The sequence below is a fragment of the Nelumbo lutea genome, chromosome 5 (genome assembly GCF_056320005.1).
Source record: "Nelumbo lutea isolate HS-2025 chromosome 5, American lotus-T2T, whole genome shotgun sequence".
NCBI lineage: Eukaryota > Viridiplantae > Streptophyta > Magnoliopsida > Proteales > Nelumbonaceae > Nelumbo > Nelumbo lutea.
In genome coordinates, this window is record NC_142688.1 from 14790539 (window position 1) to 14813654 (window position 23116).

Genomic DNA, 23116 nt, shown 5'->3' on the forward strand with positions numbered 1-23116 from the left:
TTTGATAACAAACGGATTGGTTATTGGTATTATAACAGTCGTAATCAATCAACTGGTATTTATCGAATTCCACAAAAGGTTCTACTTGGTAGAGACTTTCTCGCATCATGGCAATTGCCTGAAAAATAAGACACGGTGCATGTATGGTCCCTTGTTACAATTTCAGGCGAAATACAATATATTCCAACAGCCATTGTAGATACCTAGGCAGCAAATATAATGAGGAGTTCCGAATGCCTCTCCAAATTCTCTGCAGATTCCTTTTTTCCTGCAGCCATGCTCAGAATCATCGTCCAACACCGCCGGAAACGAAAACAAATCAAAAGTTTCTCCCAAAATCTCTCTCAGGTCAATCAAACAATTCTCGCTCTTAGATCACCGGTAAAGAGGAGTTCCGAAACTCTAATATCAGAGAACGTGATGAAACCCTAGCGAACGACATGATAGCAGAGGCAGTTTCGTTTTCCGACGGCTCTCCGGCCATTGTAATGGCTAGTGAAAGCTGCTGTTCTGCAGTTAAAGATGCAAAATGCTTGAACGACGGCACTGTCCAATCGACGAATGCACCCAAAGAAACATATGGATAGCATTACTGTCGTTGCTAGTGACACAACAGTAAATGTCAAGTTAGTACTCGATCTGGTCTCTGCTAGTTGCCGTTACAGTCGTTTCAGCTATGGGAGGGCAAAAAGCTGGCTGGCAATATTAGGAAAAGACCGAGTAAGCATGTTAGACAGTTAGAGTTTGGTGGGTTCTGTCCATTCTTGGAAGAAGACGGATCAGGAAATGGAGGGAGAAATTCAGAGCAGATACATTGTTAGCTGAGTACCATGAATCCAACACTCGGCTATGGATGGTGCCCCTGAATCTCATCCTCTTTGCAACACCCGTCATCGTCTGTTTCTCCGTCTTTGCTTCTGATATTTGTAGTTCCTCTGACGCGGATGTATGATGTATCATCCCTAATTCGACGCGTTGGCTCGGCTCATGACCTCGGGGGATGAGCTTGCAACTTGGCCTGGTTTCCATCATCATATTCTTTCTTTTTTAATGAGAACTGAATTGCAATATACTTCAATATTGCATCTGATTCATGCTCTGTAGCTTTTCAAGAGTTATTTTAGAACCCATGCAGCCCATCATATTGAGCACAATACGGAGGAATAAACTGTAATTCTTCGAAACCAATCGTTTGGTGAAGAAGGTACAGCATATCGAAATATTTGATGATGGGTGGGGCTGCATTTTGAATGACATTTTGAAGGGAGAAGACAATGAACCGGTCAGTTCAGAATCTCCAACGCCTTAATGTCTTCTTTTAAATGATAGTTTTGACATTTTTTGAAATTTTAAGTTACACATCATTACAATCAAATAACGAAGGCCAATTAATAACAACAAATTGACACTTTTTAAAAGTTTAGATACTACAATGACACATTTAAAAGTTTAACTCAACACTACCCCAAAGTTCAGGATACTAAAGAGGAATTTTCCCCAAAAAACAAGTGTCAATTCAGATGGGCTCTCCACCAAGCGCCCCAAAGCCCATCCCCTTCCCCTTGTGTGTTGGGAACATCTCCCAACCTTGTCATAGGGAAGATGATGTTGAGTCCAGATCAGCTCACAGGGCACACATCACTCTAACCTCACGACCACATCCCACCCTGTATTGGAAACATCTGTAAATAATAAATTCAATTACGGGAAATATTCCCGATGTGCACACAGGACATGCTGTCAGATCGGTGAGGCACGCTCTGTGAGAAGAGATCCGGTCTCGAAGATGTTCCCAATTCATGGGAGGGGTGGGCTGTGGGACGCGTTCTGCTGGCTCAGCTGGCAGGAAGAACAGAACGTCAGAACGACAGAACCTTTTGAAAGCAGTGCCAGAAACGTTTCCAAGAAATTAAAAAAGTGCAAGGTAATAATTATACGCGTATCTAAGAATGGTGAAATTTTCTTCTGCAAGCCAACAAGCATTATCAGACACGCAAGTGAAGCTACCACCTTAAAAACTAAAAATAAGTGGAAGAAAATTCCAAACCCACTACAAACCCCTGATTTCAGCAAAAAGTTGACTGATCATTAATGAAATCTGGATCAAGTTATAGAAAGCCTACTCCCCGCCAACAGGGATTTGCATGCCAATGAAGCACAAGTGTCCAACTTCTCCAATATTATATGTTGAACAGAAACTAGAAAACCAATGATTCCTGCCCGACTTTCAAAACGAATTGCAAAAACAGAAGCAAGGTGCAAGGAGAATCAATCAACAAGGTACTGAAAATGAATGAACATTACCATTCTAAAGAAATTGCCGAGTCATATAATTAAATGCATAACCTATAGTACATGCACATCTCATACAAATGAAGAGAATTGTTCAGTCCCTAATGCCAAATAACTTCTAGAAGCAAGGGAGAAAATTCAGGAAATTTGCTTCTTGTGGTTATGCAAGAAAATTGCAAATTTAACATAAAATTATTATAAAACAACCCAGCATGCAACAATTCAAGCATGTGTGTCCAGGATTTTCTGAATTTTAAGCTTGCAAGGAGAGGTAGTTTCATGTTTTGACCACTCTTGTCTATGACAGATCAGTAAATACTCATCCTAAAACATCTAAACATGATCCAAACTCATTGTTGATAAGAACAATCCAAGTTAAAAGATCTTTACATGGAGCTACACTTCACTCGCCAAAAATGTCAACCTTGAAATTCTGGATTGTAATACAATTCTTGCATTAGAAAATGGATGCATCTACAGTATATGGTCTCAAAGCAGTCAACTAAATCCACAGGCCAGGAGAAGAAAGTCACAGCTCAAATTGCTGTGAACTTACTACTTGGACCAGCTCCAATAAGGCTTACCATATTGCAGGGAAGATAGTTGGCTCAAATAGAAAAAGTCAAATCCCAAAACATTTTTCTTGCAAAATCTTCCCCTCCTAAAACAGAAATCCCCAACAAATTACTCACTTGGACTTCAGTTTCCACTATCTTTCCCAAGTCCATCTTTTTTTTCTATTTTTCTAACTCAACTAAGAACCACCTCCACATTTTCCTCTTTCCCCTCCTCGCTCCTCAGATTCTTCCTCTAAACCATCCTCTCCCCTGGCGAGGCCTCCTCTCTTACCCCAACACCTTCTTTATGGACTTCAGGATTAGAGCCTAACTTCAAACTTTCTTGATTCTGACTTGAAAGTGCCTTTCCAACCTCCACTCTGTCCAAACAGGCCTTGTCTTTCATTCTTTTTCTTTTATACATCTTGAACTTACTACTTGGACCAGCTCCAATGAGGCCATCTTTCAGCCTGGAAAAGACTTAATAAAGACCTTAAAATGTTAGACCCCTTGAATATTTTTGGAATCATTGGAACTTTGATATTAATGTCCTCTTTTACCAAGAATTCCTTTTCTACTTCTGGACTCATTCTACCCAAATCTTTCCCTGGTTTTCCAACTACTACTTCTGAAAATATTATCTCCCCGGACATTCCCCCATGCCCCAACACCTTCTCAAGGTTTTCACACTCCCTCTTTTCTTTATCTGTTGTAACAAAAATGCTACCCCCATCTTCTATTCTTGCACTGTCCCTTTCTTCCGAAGCTTCTATCCCTCTCGAATTTAAATCAGTAAAAAAGTTTTCTTTTTCCCCATCCTCTTTTCTAACTTGCAAACTTCTAGCAGCCTCATCAATTTTATCCACCCTTGGCTCTGCTGCCTCACCCTTACAAGAATTGACCTCTAACTCCACAACTATCTCCCTCCTAGTAATACACCTAGCAGCATCTTGGAAGTTCAACACCAACCTGTTTTCAACATGAGATTGGACCGAAACAAACCTGACACTTTCACCACATCCTGACTGGAGGCAACCCTCATTAACCTCTTCCAAAGTTAACAAAGTTCCTGTACTCTTTTCTTGCCCAAAAACTACTGTAATATTTCTGTATTCAATGTTGTTTCCAAAATCCCAGGTGCTTTGTTCTCTAGATTCGACCCATCCTTTGACACATCAATGTTCTGTCCATAGTTCCAAAAAATTGAATTACTTTCTCAAACGAACTTTGTCACCACCCATTCCCATTTATCACCCTCTTTCCTGCTTTTTTCTCATAGAACTGTTGCTGTAATGCTTCTTGTCATCCACTCAATAACTTGAACCTCAACAAAACCTTCAAATTTTTTTCCTGAAGCCCTTTAGTCTCTGTATCCCCCTCCCGTAGTGATTAGGGAAGAACAATAATAGACACAAAGTTGGGTCTATCAATGCACCCAAACCATCTCCCCCCTCCCCCACATGACTCTTTCATGTGACTCAAATTCAAAAGGCCCAACCTTACTCGACCCACTCTTTCTTCCAACATTAAGGTTCCTAGTTGCAGGCCCATCCTCTATTGGCTTCAAATCCATCCAAAAGAAGGCAACCCACCAACAGTTGCATTGCTCATAGTTCCTTTCACATGACCATTTAAAAAGTGGTGTGATCCTTCAGTATTTGACATCCCTTCCCCATTTAAACTTGCTTCTCTGCCCTCTGAACCAACCTTTCCCTCTTGACTTTTCATCTTCCTACTTCACAATTGCTATTGGTCATCACTTGGAAAGAGGACCTGCCACATGTCACCCCAACCCCTCTTTCAAAGAATGATGTTTGTTCTTCCTACCTCAACCCTTTTGCTCATCCCAGAACGACTTCAATGGAGGTTGCCAACAAAGCATGTATGATACCATCTACCGATATCACAATCTCTTTGGAATATCAGCTGGCTTTACCTCACTCAGCAACAAAGCAAAGATCCACCTTAAAAACACCATCCAAGCGGCCATTACAGAGCAACGCAATTTGACTATAAGCACTTCTGCTTCCAGAGGTGAAATGGCAGACCTACAACTCTCACCACTATGCCATCTTCCAAATCAAAATGCTTTGAATTGGATTAAGGACAGCACCTGGAAATCATAAAAGCCCCCACCTTAGATTGAAATCAAAGCAACTTCTGCCACTAAATTAAGCAAAACTTTTCATTTCTCAATTGGAGTGATTATAATAGCACCCTTTAACTTCAAACCCTTTATTAAAGCGTCAACTACCTTCCTCCAATCACTTGGAGATTCCTTTTCTTCAACCACCAGCTTGTTGACCCAATCCTCCTTCCCAACATAACACCAATTTGAAGGTACGTTGTTGTCAAGAAATCTGGCACGGAAGCTTCTCTAACGTTTATTTTATCACCTTTTGGCTTTTGTCATTCTTCATCCATGTGTGCTAAGAAATCCTACAAAACATGGCAAATTGCCTTCCAATCTCAGCCCTTTGTTCCTTCCGAGAACTTGAAGTGTTATGGATCTTCCCTTTACATTTTTCCTTGTTTCTTGAACATGCCTTCTTCCTTCCTCCATCATCTTACTTTTTAAACCTTTCTCCCCACTGGAATACCTTGCCTCTTCCAGAAAGCTCACAACCATTTCAATACTTCAATACCTACTAACAGCACCATCATCATCTTTGCCTCCCTAATCTTCAAGGACATCTCCCTGTAACATCTTAGCTCTTCAAACAACAAGTTCTTTGCTTCGATCTTCACCAATCTTCTCCAATAGGTGATGAAGTGAGATAAAGTAGACTAAGATGGTTTGATCACATGCATAGAAGACCACCAACAGCACCCATAAGAAGAAGTGATCTGTTGCAAGTTGAAGGGGCTAGAAGAGCTAGGGGTAGACCAAAAAGATCTAGATTCAAAGTAATTAGAAATGACATAAGTGCCCATAATTTAACAATGGATATGGCATTAAATAGAACAGAATGGCGAAATAGGATCCATGTAGCCGACCTCATATAGTTGGAATAAGGCTTGGATGATGATAATGGCAATGATTGACGATGAATATTCCACTGCCCACCATCATCATCTCTCTAGACGGAACTAACTAAACCTTGTCTGAAGAAAACATGAATTCAACATCTATGCTCAAAGAAGAATTGGGAAATATGAGAAGGTATGGTAATAGTCAGACGTGACACAGTTCTTATCTTAATTAACAATGCAAACAGTTTCTGATCAAAGAAAAAAAAGAGCTAACACATGACACAGGCAGGAATCAATTCAAGCACCAACACAACCTAGTGTGCCCTCTGAATAGGACCGTGCAAGGTAAAAGAATGTGTTTGTGTCTGTGTGTGTGTGTGTGAGTGAGTGAGTGAGAGAGAGAGAGAGAGAGAGAGAGAGAGAGAGAGAGAGAGAGAGAGATTTAAGCCTGTGCAGGTTTCAAAATTTCTACAACCCAAGCCCATCCTTAGCCCAATCAGGACAATACAAACCAGCTCCATAAAGGTGGAACAGGGTCATCAACTTCTCATCTGCCCTATTGCCACCCCTAGCTAAGGAAAACCTCTATTCATGAATAATGAAACTCGAGGAGTTTAGTATCATGTAGGAATGAAAGGTGATTTTTTTGGAAGAAAATAGCAAAAAAGTTGAGAGGAAATAAAACTCAAACCATTTGTCAGAGAAGAAGAAAAGGAAGAGACACTGAATGATTCATTAAAAAGAACAAAAACAAATCAAAGGAAAGACCATTTGACACCAAAATTAAGGTTAAAATGGATCAAGAGAAGGAAAAAAAAATACTACGTAAAGCACAATATAATGACTATCTATACTACTATTAAAAGCATAAATGAGAGTGTGGAACTTTTGTTTGATTAAAATACCACCATTTTTTGAATTCAATCCCTCTCTATTTGTGAGGGAAAAAATGTAATTTGAACTACTACTTTTCACCTCACTTAATTCTATCTCATTAAGTCTCATATTTATGGTATAAACCATCATCTTTCATTAGGACTAAAATGTCCTTATCTTTTAATTTGGCCCCTCCCAAATTGTGAGGGCAGAAAATGTAACTTGAACCACTTTTTATCTCATTCAATTGCTTCTCATTAAGTTTTTTATTGAAGGTATTCCCATTCTCTCTCATTAAATCCTATATTTAAGTTATTTTTTCTCACTAGTAAATTCTATCATTTTTTGTTTGCTTCAAAAAATTCTGTCGGTTAGATCTATATCAATTCTTTTAGCTATATAAAACCCATGGTTGTTTAAAAGCAACCCCAAAGTGAAGTTGTTCTCACCTTTGGTGGTAGGTCAATAATTCAATGTTTCAGGTCAAATATGTTAACCCTTGATGTCATAAGTGAATAATAAAAATTAAAAAAAAAAAAGATAAAAACACAAAAAATATACAAAAAATTAATAACTTTTGTAGAAATCGTTTGGGCACATCTCTCACATCATATTAAATAAAATTAAGTGATAAATAAGAATTATTTTTGTACAGATAAATATAGAAAAATTATTGGAAATTTGGAAACATATTATTACTATCATCAATGTCGTCTTGTCTGAAATTGCCACATGCAAAGCATGTGCACGCTTACTAGTATTCAGAAAAACAACAGTGAGCATGGTTCTTGATAATATGACAGGAAAAAAAATGCTAAAGTTGACAGAAAACACAGCTCTTGATGGAGCACAATGGTGAGACAGGATTTGTCTAGCTAACCCCGAATACAGTTGAATATGTAGTGAAAATAGTCTCAAGAAAACAATACCCAATATTAGATTTAGAAAAGAACCTTAGAACCTTAAAATCAAGAGCCTACAAGAACCATCAGAGTTAAGAAAAGAATTCAAATGTGGGAAACCAGAGATTCAAGAACTTGTTGATCAGGATTGACTCAATATCTGCTCAATGAATACATAGCACAAAGAAAACAAGAAAGAAAATATGCTGGATAATTTTCAATAGATTTTTCATTAAAATAATCTATTTATAAAATCAGACTTACAAAGAAGTAAAGATCACTCAGAAAATTATAACTCTTAAAGTCATGCGAACCTCCCTAACATATGCAGGGACTCAAACAAAATAATAATAATAATAATAATTACTAGTTAACTGATGTTGATCTAAATAAACCTAGGATACATGGCTAACAAGGTTGAGCCAACAGAAGAAAATATTCAAGATTCTCCGAGTTGAAATCAGCCCCCCACAAGATAGTTTCCTACAACGTCCCACAGCACATCCCCACCGTGTATTGATAATATCTCCCGATGATGCCTCATCATTTCTAGTATTATCATCGGGAGATGTTCCCAATACACGGCGGAGATTTGCTGTGGGATGTTGTGGGAAACTATCTTGTGGGGGGCTGATTTGAACTCAGATTCTCCTATTATATGGTTGTCATAACAAAGAGACAACAGATCTAGGGCAACCACAACTCTCAAAAACCAAAGGGGAAACTTAGATGGGACCAATTAAAGAAGTCAAGAAGACTTCTTCCCAGAAGTTACAAACTTTTGTGGTTGCTGGACTGTTAGGATCTGCATATCAATTCCTACCAAGGACACAAGCCATGAACATTATTATAAAAAGTGAGAAAAACAGAAATCTACCCTAGGGCAGACAATCCACAAACGACACTTCTTCTACCTCCTCCAGTTGCTAAAAGAGTACAGACCTAATGTTGCCATCTGAATGAAAAGTTTACTCTATATGCTATAAATATTGTCTCTTAACAAAAAGCCAAAAAAACTCAAGGCCCATTTCTGCCTTAACCCGCCAATAGAAACCTGTGAATAACACTCTAACCCCATCTAACTCCTCAATCTGAGGCTCTCAAGCAAGGCCTTAACCTTCAATCCTATCAAATCTCCAGATGCAATAGGACAAGTGTAAGCCCAAAGGACCTTTATGATGCATTAGGCCAAGGAGCGGCAATCAAAGCTAAGTTCCATAACTCCTTGTGGGGGGTGTAGAAAGATATATTCTAATTGGTTGTATTTGAGCTTTTGGAGGTTATAGGGGTATATTTGTAATGTTGATAAAATTTGGGGACTTGTGTGTATTTATGATGGGAGGAAGGGGGGCCTATGCAAAATTCTGATATAATTTGCCCTCTGCTTATTTAAGCCATTGGTTTATGAGGTTAGGGTTGAGTGAGAATGGATATTTTGCTATGAGACTGTAGAAAGGTCAGCCAAGTATCTCCTGTTCTCATAGTGGATATTTTCCCTCTTCCCGTGGATGTAGACTACCGAGCCGAACCACATTAAATCTTACTGTTTTCTCTATTTCTTCTTCTTTTTTTTCTTCTTGATTTGTTATTCTATTTTATGTTAGTTGACATTATATTAGAGCAGGTTTAGTGTGGGAATTAGTTTGGTAAACTAAGGAAGACTAGCAATCGAGTAACTGTTCACGCGAGGCACGTGGTGCTTGAAGCTATGAAGCAATTTGTTAGGGACTTTTACCATTCAATGAAGAATATTTGTGAGTATTTTTCATCATTTTTCTAGAATTTTACCAGACCCCAAAGGGGTGATATTGCTTCCCGTTGCTTCTTTCGGAAACCAGGAAAAAGTAACATCAGATTTGGATTTTCTTTCGGTTCTATCATGTCTGGTGGAACCTAGACTTTAGCTTTTAGAGTTCAGGTCATTTGGGCAAGGAAATTTGATATGGTTGGTATATTAAGGCATCTTCCGGTCCTTATTTTTAATGCTGTTAAAGCTTTTTTTATTTCTCTTTTGTTGGCTCTCTAGAAGGATTCCTCTATGGAAGGATTTATATTTTCCCTCCTTGTCTTGTGGGTTATGCTCTCTAGCATCTGAACTAGTTCATATCTTCAGGCAAATTCCGGTTTCTATACTGCATATCAGCAGTTTGATTTATTGTCTGAAAGGTTGGTTGTTGGTCATTTAGCCAAGATTTGTGTTTTCTTTGGGAGTTCTAATGTTTTGAAGAAGTATTATAGAAGCTTTGCAACTTCTCTGGTTTGCTTATGATTATCAATATCAGAATGTGATACTGAAGGTCAAGGTGACTATTTGATGTTTGAGAAAATGTCTTGATGGTGCAAAATTTCTACAATGGTTATCCATTGTTATGATAATTTCTGATCTGATCTTATTTGTGGCTTGGTTTGATATGTAGACTATTTTGGTGAATGATGGATCTATTATCATTGGTCAGTATCTGGTTTGTTTACCTCATAAATGTTTTGCATTGAAGATGTCCGACAAAATGCTTCAGCAACGATCCTTTATTATGCTCATCAGTTCCAAGTTATTGTTGAAGAAATCCTTGGAGTTTTGATCTCCTTTAGGAACATGGGATTTTGATTCACTTTATCTAGTTGGCTTTACGATTGGCCAACTCTGATTCCTCAATTTGGTTTATAGAGTTCATAGTTGGCTTTCCATTGATCAACTCTGAATCCTTGCTTTAGTTTATGGAGTTCAGCACGGTTGGCTTTCTGCTCACCAACTCTGTTTTGGTAATTCTATTGGCATTTCTGATGATCTAGTTGTTTGACATGGTTGGTTTTTCAGTTCGGAGATTGTGATTGGCCTGTTGATGGCAAATTTTGTTTCTTTGACAATGATATGTGTTGAATTTCCATTGGCCAACTTTAGTTTGGTGATTACTAGATCACGAAGTGGCTCTACTCTGTCTTTCAGACACAAGTTCACTTGGCTTTTCTAACATCTAACTTTGGTTTCAAAGAGGCCCCTTCAACATCTCAAGTTTTATTGTTGTTGCTTCAACAGTAAACCTATTTTCATGGAGGTTGCTTTAACATCCTTATTTGAAAACTCAAGTAGATTTCCCCATCTTGAGTTTGAGAGAGGGTGTAGAGAGATATATTGTATTTGGTTGTATTTGGGTTTTTGGAGGTTATAAGGTATATTTGTAATGCTGATAAATTTTGGAGACTTCTATGTATTGATGGGAGGAAGAGAGGGGTCTATGTAAAATTCTGATATAATTTGCCCTTTTGCTTATTTAAGCCATTGGGTTATGAGACTAGGGTTGAGAGTGGATATTTTGTTGTGAGATTATAGAGAGATCAGCCATGTAACTCTTGTTCTCATAGTGGATATTTTTCCCTCTCTTCCCGTGGATGTAGGCTACTGAGGCGAACCATGTGAAATCTTGGTGTTTTCTCTATTTCTTCTTATTTTTTTCTTGATTTGTTATTCTGTTTTATGCGACTTGACAGGGGGAACCATATTATTTCATAGAAATGGAACTAGCAATATGAGACCATCCTCAAATCATTTCATCAAAAAGCTGATTAAAAAAATCATGTCGTCAAAGGAGAAGCTCTAAACTCTCCTCTGGTATGCAGTTAGTATGCCACCGTAATGGAGATATAACCAACCACTACATCAAAGAGTTGTTTCTTGTTGGAGAAAACTCTCCCATGTTGACCAAAGACTAGCTTATCTTGCATGTATCCACATAATCTCCCCCTTTTCCCTAGGGGAAAAATTGGCTGCAGAATCTAGGGTTAGGACCTGCTATTCAGCAGAACGCATAAATGAGGGCTAGGAAATATCTCCAGATCCCCAAAACATAAGAACATTTAACAAAAGGATGACAGTTTGTCTCATTAATAAAACAAATGTAAGGGGATAAAGGATAATTTTCCTTTAAGTGCCAAAGCATTTCACAAGTGTTGACTTTTGTGCATTACTTCCCAGCAAAAGGATCCAATTTTTTGGAGGTGTAGGATCAAGCCAGATTGCTTTAGCTGGGATATCCAAAGTGGAGGATTAGGGCCTCCAAAAGGGAAGAACAAGATAAAGTCAAAAGGGCAAAAATAACCATCCCATTAAAATGGTCAAGAACATCATATAGAAATACACAAGGAAAAAAATTTGAGAAAAGGTAAAGTATAACTGTATTAATATGAACAAAAAGTGTACAGAAAGATGATGTACTCAGGGACCAAATAAAACTGCCCCTCTGACCTTGACTCCCCACCCTGCTTTACAAAAAGATTGTCAAGTACAAAAAAAAAGATTCAAAACCTACACAACAGCCTATAACCAGCCAACCATGAGAGAATACTTCACAAAATTTTCTGATAAATAGAATCAGCAGAGCTATTCTTGTTTTTGAAGACCTGTCCGTTCCTCTCTTGCCAGACACCAAAAGACCACCAGGGGGTTATATTCCAGATCCGTTTTCCTCTTTTACTCAGCCCTTTCACCCTCCAACCTCTTACCCTCTATTGATCCTGGGCGGCAACTTTGCACTTCAAATAAACATAAAATTCTATTCCAAATCCCATAAAAGAAACAACAGTGCAACAAGAGATGACTCGCTGCTTTCGACTATCCTTCACATAGTAGTGCACAGTTAGCTTAATCTAGTAATATGCCTTTCCATAAGAGGTTGTCCCTTGTGAGTATTCTGTTAAGGTAAGCAGTCCATATAAAGAAAGAGATTTTTTACAGCACATTTTTAGGCCAGATTATATGAACTGGGACTGGTTGTCCCTCTGACTGTGAATCTTGCAGTCTTCTCCCATTTCCAAACTCTTCTGTCAGGCCAGGCAATCTCCACCTGTGTTAAACAAAATCTGTAGCATTTCCAGCACCTCATCCACTTTTTTTTTATCAATAACAAATTCATTAAATCATCATTAAATAATTACAAAGAGGAAGACAAACACTCTTATCTTCCAAATACAACTTAAGCCTTCAAAAGAAAAGAAAAGGAAATGAAGAAACAATAAAATTACAATTTAGCCCAAAACATTGAATCCCTTTCTACTCCTTGTTTGGCTAGTCCATCAGCTAAAGAATTAACTGATTTTTTAACCCAAATCATCTTTTCTTCCATCTCCCGCACCAGCCACTTAAATTTTCTCCTCTCATTGCTGTAATTCCATAAGCCACTGCTATCTTTATTCAGCCACCCTATCACCACCTCCGAGTCCCCTTCAATATCAGCTTTCTGATATTCATGTCCTTTACTTTTTGGATTCCTTCCACAACTGCATAGATCTCAGCTTTAAGGGACTCACCCATTCCAATTAGGCCTGAGAACAAGGCAGAAATGACCCCATTCTCATCCCTGAATACACCCCCAATCCCTGACTGTCCGGGATTCCCCCTACTACTCCCACAAAAGTTTAGCTTTATTTATCCAGCAGGTGATGGGGTCCAGGGCACACTCAATACTGATCTGGCCTGTGTACAGTTTGCAATCTCACCCCACTTCCTTAACATGTCATCCACTGTGTAATCTGTAAATAGCTCTAAAGATTTCAACCACTTCCCAAATCATTTAAGTTCCTCCTGAACTGTGGTGCCCAAACCACATTACAGTCAACTTTGACTTCTTTGTCCTCTGCCACTTCAAATAAGGCAGGGAATCTCCAAAGATTTGGATGTTTTAATTTCTTTCACCTTTGGTAAGCTGGTTTCTTGGGTTGCAGCTGCGAAAGGGCTCCATACCTCAGGCTTAGGGGCTTTTGTTGAGGGCAAGGAATTTATTTGAGTAATAATCTTCTTCCGGGGGGGGTTCTGATTTCCCCATGGGGTTCTGTTGTAATTTCTGAAATTTCTCAAAAAATCTTTTAGACAGGGGCCTCTCTCCACACCAAACATCCTTCCAAAATTTGACCCACTCCCCATTTCCAATCTTGAATTTCACTCCTTTTACAAATTATCATATGCCTTTTCAATTCCTTTCAAAACTGAGCACCCATAGGGATGATTTGGAGCTCCTAGGTCCCACCAAAATTCTTTCTACATGTTTGGTCTGTACCACTCTTTTCCACAGCCCTCCTTAATTCTCCCAAACCTCCAAAACCATTTCCCTAGCATGGTAACATTAACATTCTTCACCCTTTTAACACCTAGCCCCCCTTGGAATTTGGGCCTGCAAATTTTCTTCCAGTTCACTAAATGGTATTTCTTCTCCTCTTTCCAGCCTCTCCAAAGAAAGTCCCTCATTTTCTTTTCAATAATAGCTGTCAATCCTGCCAGAATTGGATACAGAGAGAGAAGGTACATGGGGAGAGAAGATAACACACTTTTCGCAAAGGTAATTTTGCCTCCATAGGAATAGCCTTGGGATTTTCAAGAAGCCAATCCTTTCTCAAGTCTTTCTACAATTGGCTCCCAAATTGTTTTGGAGTTGCATCTTGCACCCAATGGCATTCCCAGATATTTCAAGGGCAACTTTCTCACTCTACATCCCCATATTTTCTATACCAAAAAGGAAAGAGTATTAACACGTACCTTCATCCAATTTCTCCATTTAGAACCAAAATTCATCCTCCTAAACACATAGTCCAGGAAGCTCCAATTCACATCATCATATGTTTTTTCCAAACCCACCTTGCATAGTAAACCATCCCTTCCGTTTCTCAACCTCGAGTCAATCAGCTCATTTGCTACTAAGACCCCATAAAGCATTAGCCTTCCTTCCATAAATACCCCTTGGCATTCTGAAATGATGCCCCCCATAACTGGCTTCATCCTCTTTGCAAGCATCTTTTCAATAATTTTGTATACACTACCAATCAAACTGATTTGCCTATAATCTTTTATGTCCTCAGCCCCTTGATTGTAAACACTACCTACCACCAATCAAGGCTTTCCAAATCTTGCAAACCTCCCAAAACAACAAATTACCGGGATATGAACAAAACAGGTTAGATATTCAAAATGAAAAATAGGTGAATTCTTAAATTGAGAAAGTTTTTAAGTCGAATGAATCTTTCATAGAGAGGACTTCCCTCACCACAAGTCTCCTCAGAATTTAACTCTCCTCCCACTGCATGAACCATACATAATACAATGAGATGTTTGCCAAACAAAAATATACAGAATGTACAACTCTTACTAGCACATGTTCTCTGCTAGACAATTCAAAGATCAGCACATATACAACAAACTCGAAAAACCATCAACACCCATACTCAAGCCTCAGTCCTCAAGAAAAGGAATACTTTCTTGAAATTACAAGCTATTTAGAGTGAAGATCAATATACCAAATATAAGCATAACTCTTTTGAGTCAAGATAAGAACAAAAAAAATATTGTCAAGATTCTTTCAACACAGACAACAAAAAATAACAAAACAATAGTGACTATGCCAAATTTTCAACCAAGAAGTAGGTCTCTTCAAAGATGCAACTAATCCCTTCTTTCAAAAGGATTTGAGAGAAAGCAGATAAAACATCTTCCATAAAATTCATCCCTAGAGCCAAAAGCATCAAAGATCCAAGGGCTCATTAAGTCCAGACAATTAAATGGGAGGTCCAACCTACTATCAACTCAAAGGAAAAATTAAAATGCACATTTTTCAAGAGCAGTGGAGCAAGAGGTAGTTACAATTATTAGTAAGTCTCAACCCCATCAACCAGCAACCAAAAGAAGTTCATCCCATATGGGACCATATTAATCCAACCAACCCATCTAGGAACATAGAAATAAAAGAGAAGAAAGATCGGTATAGAAAAAAAAAAATTTGGCTGAGTATTCTTCCCTTCTTCCAATTTGTACACCTGCCTGTCATCCTCCTCCGGTCCTCCCTGACATATATACCAACTCTCAAAAGAAGCTAAATGACTGCTCAATCTCCCAATAATATAATATTAGTGGGGCCCATGCAGTCCATGGGAAAATCCAATATTCAATATGATAACCGGAAATTGTTGTTAATTTAATAACCAGAAATAATTATGATGTAAAGATAAAAGAAATATTTATATTAAAATGATACAAACGAGACCCATTGATGCCTCTCATTTTACTTCTATAAACGCCAAAGTTTTCCCCCTGGGAAACAGGTTAAGAGTTTCATCACATGTGGTTGAAGTAGAAACCAAGCCAAATCCTATATTTATGTATCCAGTTATGCCTTTCTCTACCTCATGTACTTGAACAACTTTGAAGTTGAAAAGAGACTGCCTCCTTCCACCCCAAAAACCATTGTTGACGTTCAGATGAGGTAGATCGCACCCTCTCTCTCAGCCTCCCATTCTCTCAAACGCATTGCCAGCATTCAGATGAGGGTGATCTTACCCTCTCTTCAACATTCTCAAACCCTTTTCCTTCAAAAGTTAGGCCTCTCAACCTAGATTATCTAATCCGTAAAAAGTTTAGAATTCTCAAGAAGAAAAAGAGATTGAGCAAGAAAGTGGAAGAGAGAGAGAGGTGGTGGTGATGAAAGTGAGTGGGGAAGATAAGTGTGTTTGTACTTGGAAGATAAGTGTGTTTGTCTTCCTTATGTAACCTCTTTGGTGAATTAATGAAATTGTTATTGATCAAAAAAAAAAAAAAGTGAGTGGGGAAGAGAAAGAAATACATAGGCCTTTGGTTTTACTTTCGTGAGAAGACAGAGACAAGGGGTTTAGATGGTAAGACCAGACAAGGGGTTAGAAGAAACACCAATTAAAAGATGAAGCGGATAAAATACTGCAATGCCAGTTCAACCAAACCCACATAAAACCGCACCCCAGAATCCCTAATCCTAGATTCCAAACATTGAGCACAGAGTGTCCCTCTGTAACCCTATTTCCTTTTAGGTATATATATAAGATTTCTCGAATCTCAAGCATACAGAAAATTGCCAAGAGAGAATTCATGCTTTACGCAAGGACATGAAGATCATCCAAAGTACAGCAGAACGACAAGCATCACCAAAGAATTACGTCTAAGAACAGTTTTAGTTCAAATTCTATGCCTCTTACAGTCATAAAGAATATAACAATAATCCAACAACATAACTAGGATCAATAACATGGTTCACCCCATTATTTTCATTTTTAGCATCAGTCACTCTTTTTCAATGGCATCACCTTCTTTCCATACTACGACACCTACTTGCCAAGGTACAATTAACTTCTTTGATACACCAGAAACCAATGTAGTTCAGCCATTTAAAGCAATAGAAGATGCAGCACATCAACTTCTGGAGAGATTTGGGCATCTCAAAGTTACTAAAACATATGATGGAAGAAGGAATCAAATGGCTGCACCCAGATTTAGAAGCTGAAAGCAATTTCTAAATTTATAGCTCCTGCGTTTTTTTAAACCAACTGTTTTGTATCTCCAAGGGGTGTCCTATACTTTTTAGAAGATATGTAATTAGTATTTCCCTTTTTCTGTTTAGGAAATTATTAGTTTCACTTAACCACTAATTTGCTGTATTTTTATTTTCAGAACTTCTATTTTTAGGAGTTCGTACGATTCTAATTAGGAGTCAGCTGCAGTTTTAGCAGTTTGGCAAACTTCTAAGCTTTGAGGAGTCTATGTTTACTTGTATATCTATCCAGAACAGCAGAATTGAATAAATTAATTTTTATTCTTTTCTTTTGATAGTCAACATAAATTCATTAAGAAGCCCAGCATTCTCAAAACAGAAGCATCAACAAAAATAGTACAAGGCTTGCTCCTAGGCTTGGAGCACAAGATACAATCCAGCCAACAAACAGCTCATATAAGCATGTTTTCAAAACCGGACCGGACCAGATGGTTGGACTGGAAAAACGGAACCGGAGGCGACCGGTTCCGTTTTTCCCCAAAACCGGATTTTTGCCAAAAACGTTGATTTGGTCAGGGAACCAGACCCCTGACCGGTTTGTTGTCCAGGCCGGTTTTAAAAACCTTGCATATAAGAATATCTTTATTCTTCTCTATACTTGTTCTTTTTCCTCCTCTTGAAATCAGTTCTGGAGACGCACATGATTTCTTCTTTTCTATTTGTTGTTTTCTAGTAGTTCTCTGCTCCTAGAAGAAAATCAGCAATTATTCCTTGGATTTTCCCCTAAATTCAGTGCATACTTTGTTGAATTTTGAAGCAAGGCTACCCATTGACTTGCCACCTATCTACCCAACTCCTACATTAGAAACCAATATCATATTGCTTATTAGGTATGCAAAAATAGTCTCACAAGGAACTAAAAGTACATTTGAATCACGCAATCTTGTACAGTAAAGTTTCTTCTCAACACATACAGAGTAGTAGCAATACTGGTGATGGCGTAAAGCCATTTCAAAGAGTCTGAAAATAAACCTCAAAACCTAAATTCTAGACAGAAATTCTACATAAGTTGCATAGAGTGTATGTAGAGCTGGTCTTCTCTTACAAAAATATCAGCACATCCGATACCCAAAGCCAACGGTGCGCATTGGCATGTATTGATATGAGCAATACTGTCCTTTTTTTTTTACTTTTTTTTTTAGAGGATTGGGAAAGAGACCTTCAAACTTTTAAATATGTTAAAGCACTTTTGTTTCAGTGTTTACATGCATATCTGGATGCACCAATGTGGAATCGTATTGATATTTTAATCCTTGCAAGCAACTCAAAAGATAGATGGATGGATAGATAGATATTAATGAGATAGAAGAGAGATGCAAACAAAAAAGCTTCGCAATGGAGAATCCAACCAAAGATTCCAGAAACGAAGGGCAACTAGACAACATATACAAAGTACAAGCCCCATGCTACCAAAGTAACTCAATACAAAAGAATTTCTCCTCAGCCCATCTGGTAAGTAAATCAATGGTCACATTAGCAGATCTTCAGGTCAATAAAGAAAAAGGGGTTTAGTACAGAAACCAAGGATAATGCCTTGTGAAGAATATTTTCATTCTCAAAAATACTCAGAGAAGGGTCAGTTAGCTAGCCAATAATAATCCGAATCAGGGGTTGTGTTTGTAGTGGGCCTGACAAGATCAAAATAATACCACAATTTGGCTGCGGAAGGGATTCTCCAGAATGACAAGTACAGAACTTATCCATCTATTGAGTTCTAAGAAGGTTCTAAGATGGACAATAATGATGCTTTGGGAGTAAACCTGAGGTAGAAGTGGAATTAGAAGATGTGAAGATTTTATCCCTTTTGATGAAACAGTTCAGGTTCAGAAGATGGTGGATTTAGAAAATGTGATTGCAAACAAGTTCAAATTAGTAAGGAGTTTGGTTTGTTCTTCTTTGGGGTTGATGACTTTTCCAGAAAATTATTCATGGGATTGGAAAAAAATACACAACTAGTGCCAATGAAATTGCAAACGTGGGTCAATACACCAGTGGGTTTAGGCCCCCTTTTCTGTTTTTAGAGGTAAGCATGTGAAATTGGAATTTTTAGGAAGGTTATTTCCATGGTGATTTCCTGTCACAAATCCTTGTATTTTTTTTAAATGAATTTTCCTTTGTTATAAAAAAATTACTAACTAGCAGTCATCTTCAACTATATAAGAAAACTTTCTTCTATATTTATAAATATAAACATAGCAAGATAGCAAAGTCAGTGGCCCTGGAAAGAAACAATATGCACAGAGTAGTAAGAAGATCAATTTGTCATGCTAACAACAGCAATGATGAAAGATGACTAACAATAACAAAAGAAGTACAAAGTCATTCTCAGAAGCTGCCATTAAAACTTAGGCATACCTTGAGGCTTTTTCAACTATAAATTCTATAAATCATGAGATCAAACCAATTACATGTTGAAATTGGGTCTGAAGAATTCAGTTGCTAAAATGTGTCAGTAATCTACACAATAAAGCTGCTCCTGTTGAAAACAAGAATCATATCATCAGAGAATTAAATGAGTATGATGGTCCAATAATTAAAAGCTCCCTCCATCTGATCAATTTGAGTTTGGGAAACTCTTCAAAATCGTAAAACTACAAGTTAGCTATTAGTACCCACTGCATGAAACTGGTAAAGAAATGTCCTATTTGTCTTCCATTATCTCACCCCCTTTGCAACTAATTCTAGCTGATTTTATGTAGGAAATAAGAGATTCTCCGACACTACCTAAAGCACTTCTTCCAACCAGCCTTACCCCATAGTTGTGATTCAGCACCCTCACCCTATTTCCATCTCCATCAACTTTACTCAACTCCATGGCCTGCTTTCTTGAAATCAAGCCATAAAGGAATAGAGATCCAGATTCCAGCTTCTCCCCTCCAAACCCCACTCGCAACAGTGAAGTTGAGTCAATATCAACTGATCTTGGATCAAACAGAACTGAAAAGCTTCCAAATGACAGATCTGGAGTTTCAAACAGCTCATCCAGTTCCTGACCATTCTGTATATCACTATTGGTTTTCTCTAGTGGGGTCAAAGACTTTGCATTAGCCTCCAGTGGAGCCAATGACCTTCTGTTGGCTACTCTTAATATGTTAGCAGCCTCTCTCAACCCACTAAGAAAAGCTCCATGCATTGTTGCAGGATACCGTCGGTTAGTTGCCTCACCAGCAAAGAAGACCTTACCATCTCCTACACTCTCAGCAAGAACATCGTAATCATCCCCAGAAGACCCAACTGCAACATAAGAATAAGAGCCATAGGTGAACCGATCTTTTCCCCATCGTGTACAAACAACCTGAACTGGATTTGGAACAACAATCCCTTTTGGAGTGAAAATTCTTTTCAATATATCCATAACTCTTCCTACAGCATCCACAGGATATCTTGTTTCAAACTTTATTGCAGATTCCCCGGCCACCAAAGCTATCAGAAGTGGACCCCCAGCAACAGACGAATAGCTATAGAACAGAAAGAACTCACCCCGCATACTGGAGTCTTCTGATAAATGTCCGAACGTATCAATTCCACCACCCCAAAAATCGTAAGGGAACAACATTGCAACCTTATTTAGCAATCCAAAACCTAACCTTTGAATTGCTTCTTTCTTTGGCTGTGGAAGCTCAGGGACGAACTCAATAGACCCTCTCTTCAATACACCAAGTGGCACTGTACACAGAACCATGTCCCCTCGGAACACCTGCCCACCTGCATATACCATAACCCCATCAACTCCATACCGTATGCTTTCCACATTTCGTTCATAAAAGATAGGAAGATCCTCAGCAAGCGCACGGATGAACCTTCCATTTCCTCCAGGAATGAAGCAGTGGTCTCCGCCCATCTCATATGGATCATCTTGGTCCCAGAACGCCATTGAAAGGTCAGATAACAACGAAGCATTTGCATATTCCAGGTTTGCAAGATGCCAATCCAAGAGCATTCGTTCTTGTGGATCCTCAGCGACCTTATAGACATGCCTGAAAGCTTCAAGTGCAGTCCCTAAAGAAACATCTACAGATTGAACATCCTCCAGCATTGTTTGCCGAAGCTTGCATACCTTATCTAAAAGCCGATTGAAAGAAACCTCCACCCTCTTATCCATTTCGGAATTTACTGCCCTCCCATCTGGGAGATAGAGGGGGCATATATCGCGTACCTTGTGAAGAGGAAATCCCAACTGCCTGGCCAGGACGCCTAGAGGATTCCCGTTGATTCCAGTGAGAACGCTTCCCCCGAGGTCCGCTGCAGCTACTACACCATCACCCTCCATCTTTCTAGTCCGAACGCGTCCGCCTGGTCGGTTCCTACCTTCCAAGACCACGACTTTAAAACCTAATGAGAGGAGATGACGGGCCGCTGCAAGTCCAGCCAAACCTGCGCCAACAATAATAACGTTCGCCTTCTCGGCTCCTTCAGGAGGTCTAAAGGTGGCTTCTTTGATAGCTGGAGCGAGTCCGAAATTAATGTAGCCATGCTCAAGGAGAAAAGAGTAGGCCGAATTAACAAGCCCTCGATGTTCCGACCGAATGGACTCGAGCGCATGGTCTCTGGTCATCCAAACAGAGACATTCGACCGCCACCGGGCAAGGATATGGTTTCGAACGACGATGTAGTTGGCCTGCTCCACTCCGCCGAGAGTTGATACGACGTTGCACTCGATCTCCTCTTCGGTAAGAGAATCCACCGGGAAACCGACGGAGATAGCAATCAAGGCTTCGATGTCAACTTCCTTGGCAAGGTCGGCAATTTTACGGCGCCGACTCTTGGAGGCGGAAGGGTAGTCGTTGATCTGCATCTGAATGATCTCGTCCATCAGCTTCTCACTATATACGTTTGACTTGGCATGAGGACGGAGGACACGGAGGCCGTTTACGGCGGCAGCTGAGGGAATCATCTCTGGGAACTGCTTCTTTCTGCGGCGACGTTTCTTCGCAGGAGGAGCATTTTCACCCTCTTCCACCGGCGAATGTTTTTGGGGTGCCTCCGCATGATTTTCAGAAAGAGGTTCCGAAGCATCTTTGTTGCATTTTTCTAACAGAGAATCCGTTAGGTTGGCTTCTGGTGGAATTTGCGGGGTAGGAAGATGGTTTTCTGATGTGATTTGCGGGGCAGGAAGGCGGTACTCCGATGAGATTTGCGGGGTGGGAAGATGCTTTTCTGATGTCATTTGTGGGGCGGGAAGATGGTCTTCTGATGAGGTTCGCGGGGCAGGAAGATGGTTTTCTGATGAGATTTGCGGATCTGGAAGGTGGTATTCCGGTGCACTGTATGCGTCAGTAACATGGTTTTCCGGCAATTTGGAGGAGCCTGGGAGGTTGTTTTCCGGCAACGGCTCTTCAGCAGATGCATTGTTGCTGTGATGATCAAGTGGGTACTCTAGCGGCTCGTTCTCCATCCCAGGGTTGAGGCCGTAGGACCGTCGTTTCTTGGCGGTTGGCCACGATCTTTTCCTTCTTTTTTTCCGTTATCCTTTTTCTCTTCTTTTTTTTTTTCTTTTTTCTCTCCCTCTTTGATCAATCAGATGGAAAGAGAAGGAATGATGCAATAACTAGGGTTTTGATAATAGATTGCGGTGTAGCTGGTTTGAGTTACATGATCTGATTTGCCTTGATTAGGTATCTCTGGGTTTTCCTCCCGTTGCTGTTGAATTTGGACGAAAAAGAAGGGGGATGAGCTCGGCTTCTTACGGTGACCATAATACCACCGATAAATATCCCCTGTCAGCAATAATGGAAAATGTTGTTTAAGGGCATTTTCGTCAATACCGCTAATCATTCGTATCAGACGTTATCCCTTATTCCATATTTCGTACGACGCGACGCTGCGGGGGATCAGGTAAGTCAAGCCAATAGCCGTATCGCCGGATAATCTAAAAATTAAAACGACGGTGGATTACTGGAATGCTTGATGGTCAAAGTTATCCCTAGTACAAGTGCATCACAAGCCACATATATATCAAAGGGTAATCAGAACTTTTAGGTGGGGTAATAGCATATAAGGGCAATTTTTGAAGTTTAATATCAATAAAAATAATATTTAAAGAAAATAAAAATAAATTAACTTTTTAAAAATAATATCAATAAATAGTAAATACAGTGTTGATCATCTTCTGCTATTTGTTCACTAGCACGGCCACCCACCACCACCCGCCACTACCGTCTCTCATCGCTTCCGCCTCCGA

General features: G+C 39.2%; 1 protein-coding gene across 1 annotated transcript; it reads right to left on the bottom strand.

Moving 5' to 3' along the window:
* On the bottom strand, positions 1–22682 carry LDL1 (LSD1-like 1). The gene has a single exon (XM_088947197.1). The coding sequence runs from the start codon at positions 22328–22330 to the stop codon at positions 19577–19579; it is 2754 nt and encodes a 917-aa protein (XP_088803323.1). The 5' UTR covers positions 22331–22682; the 3' UTR covers positions 1–19576.
* Between the last annotated feature and the right edge of the window lie 434 nt (positions 22683–23116).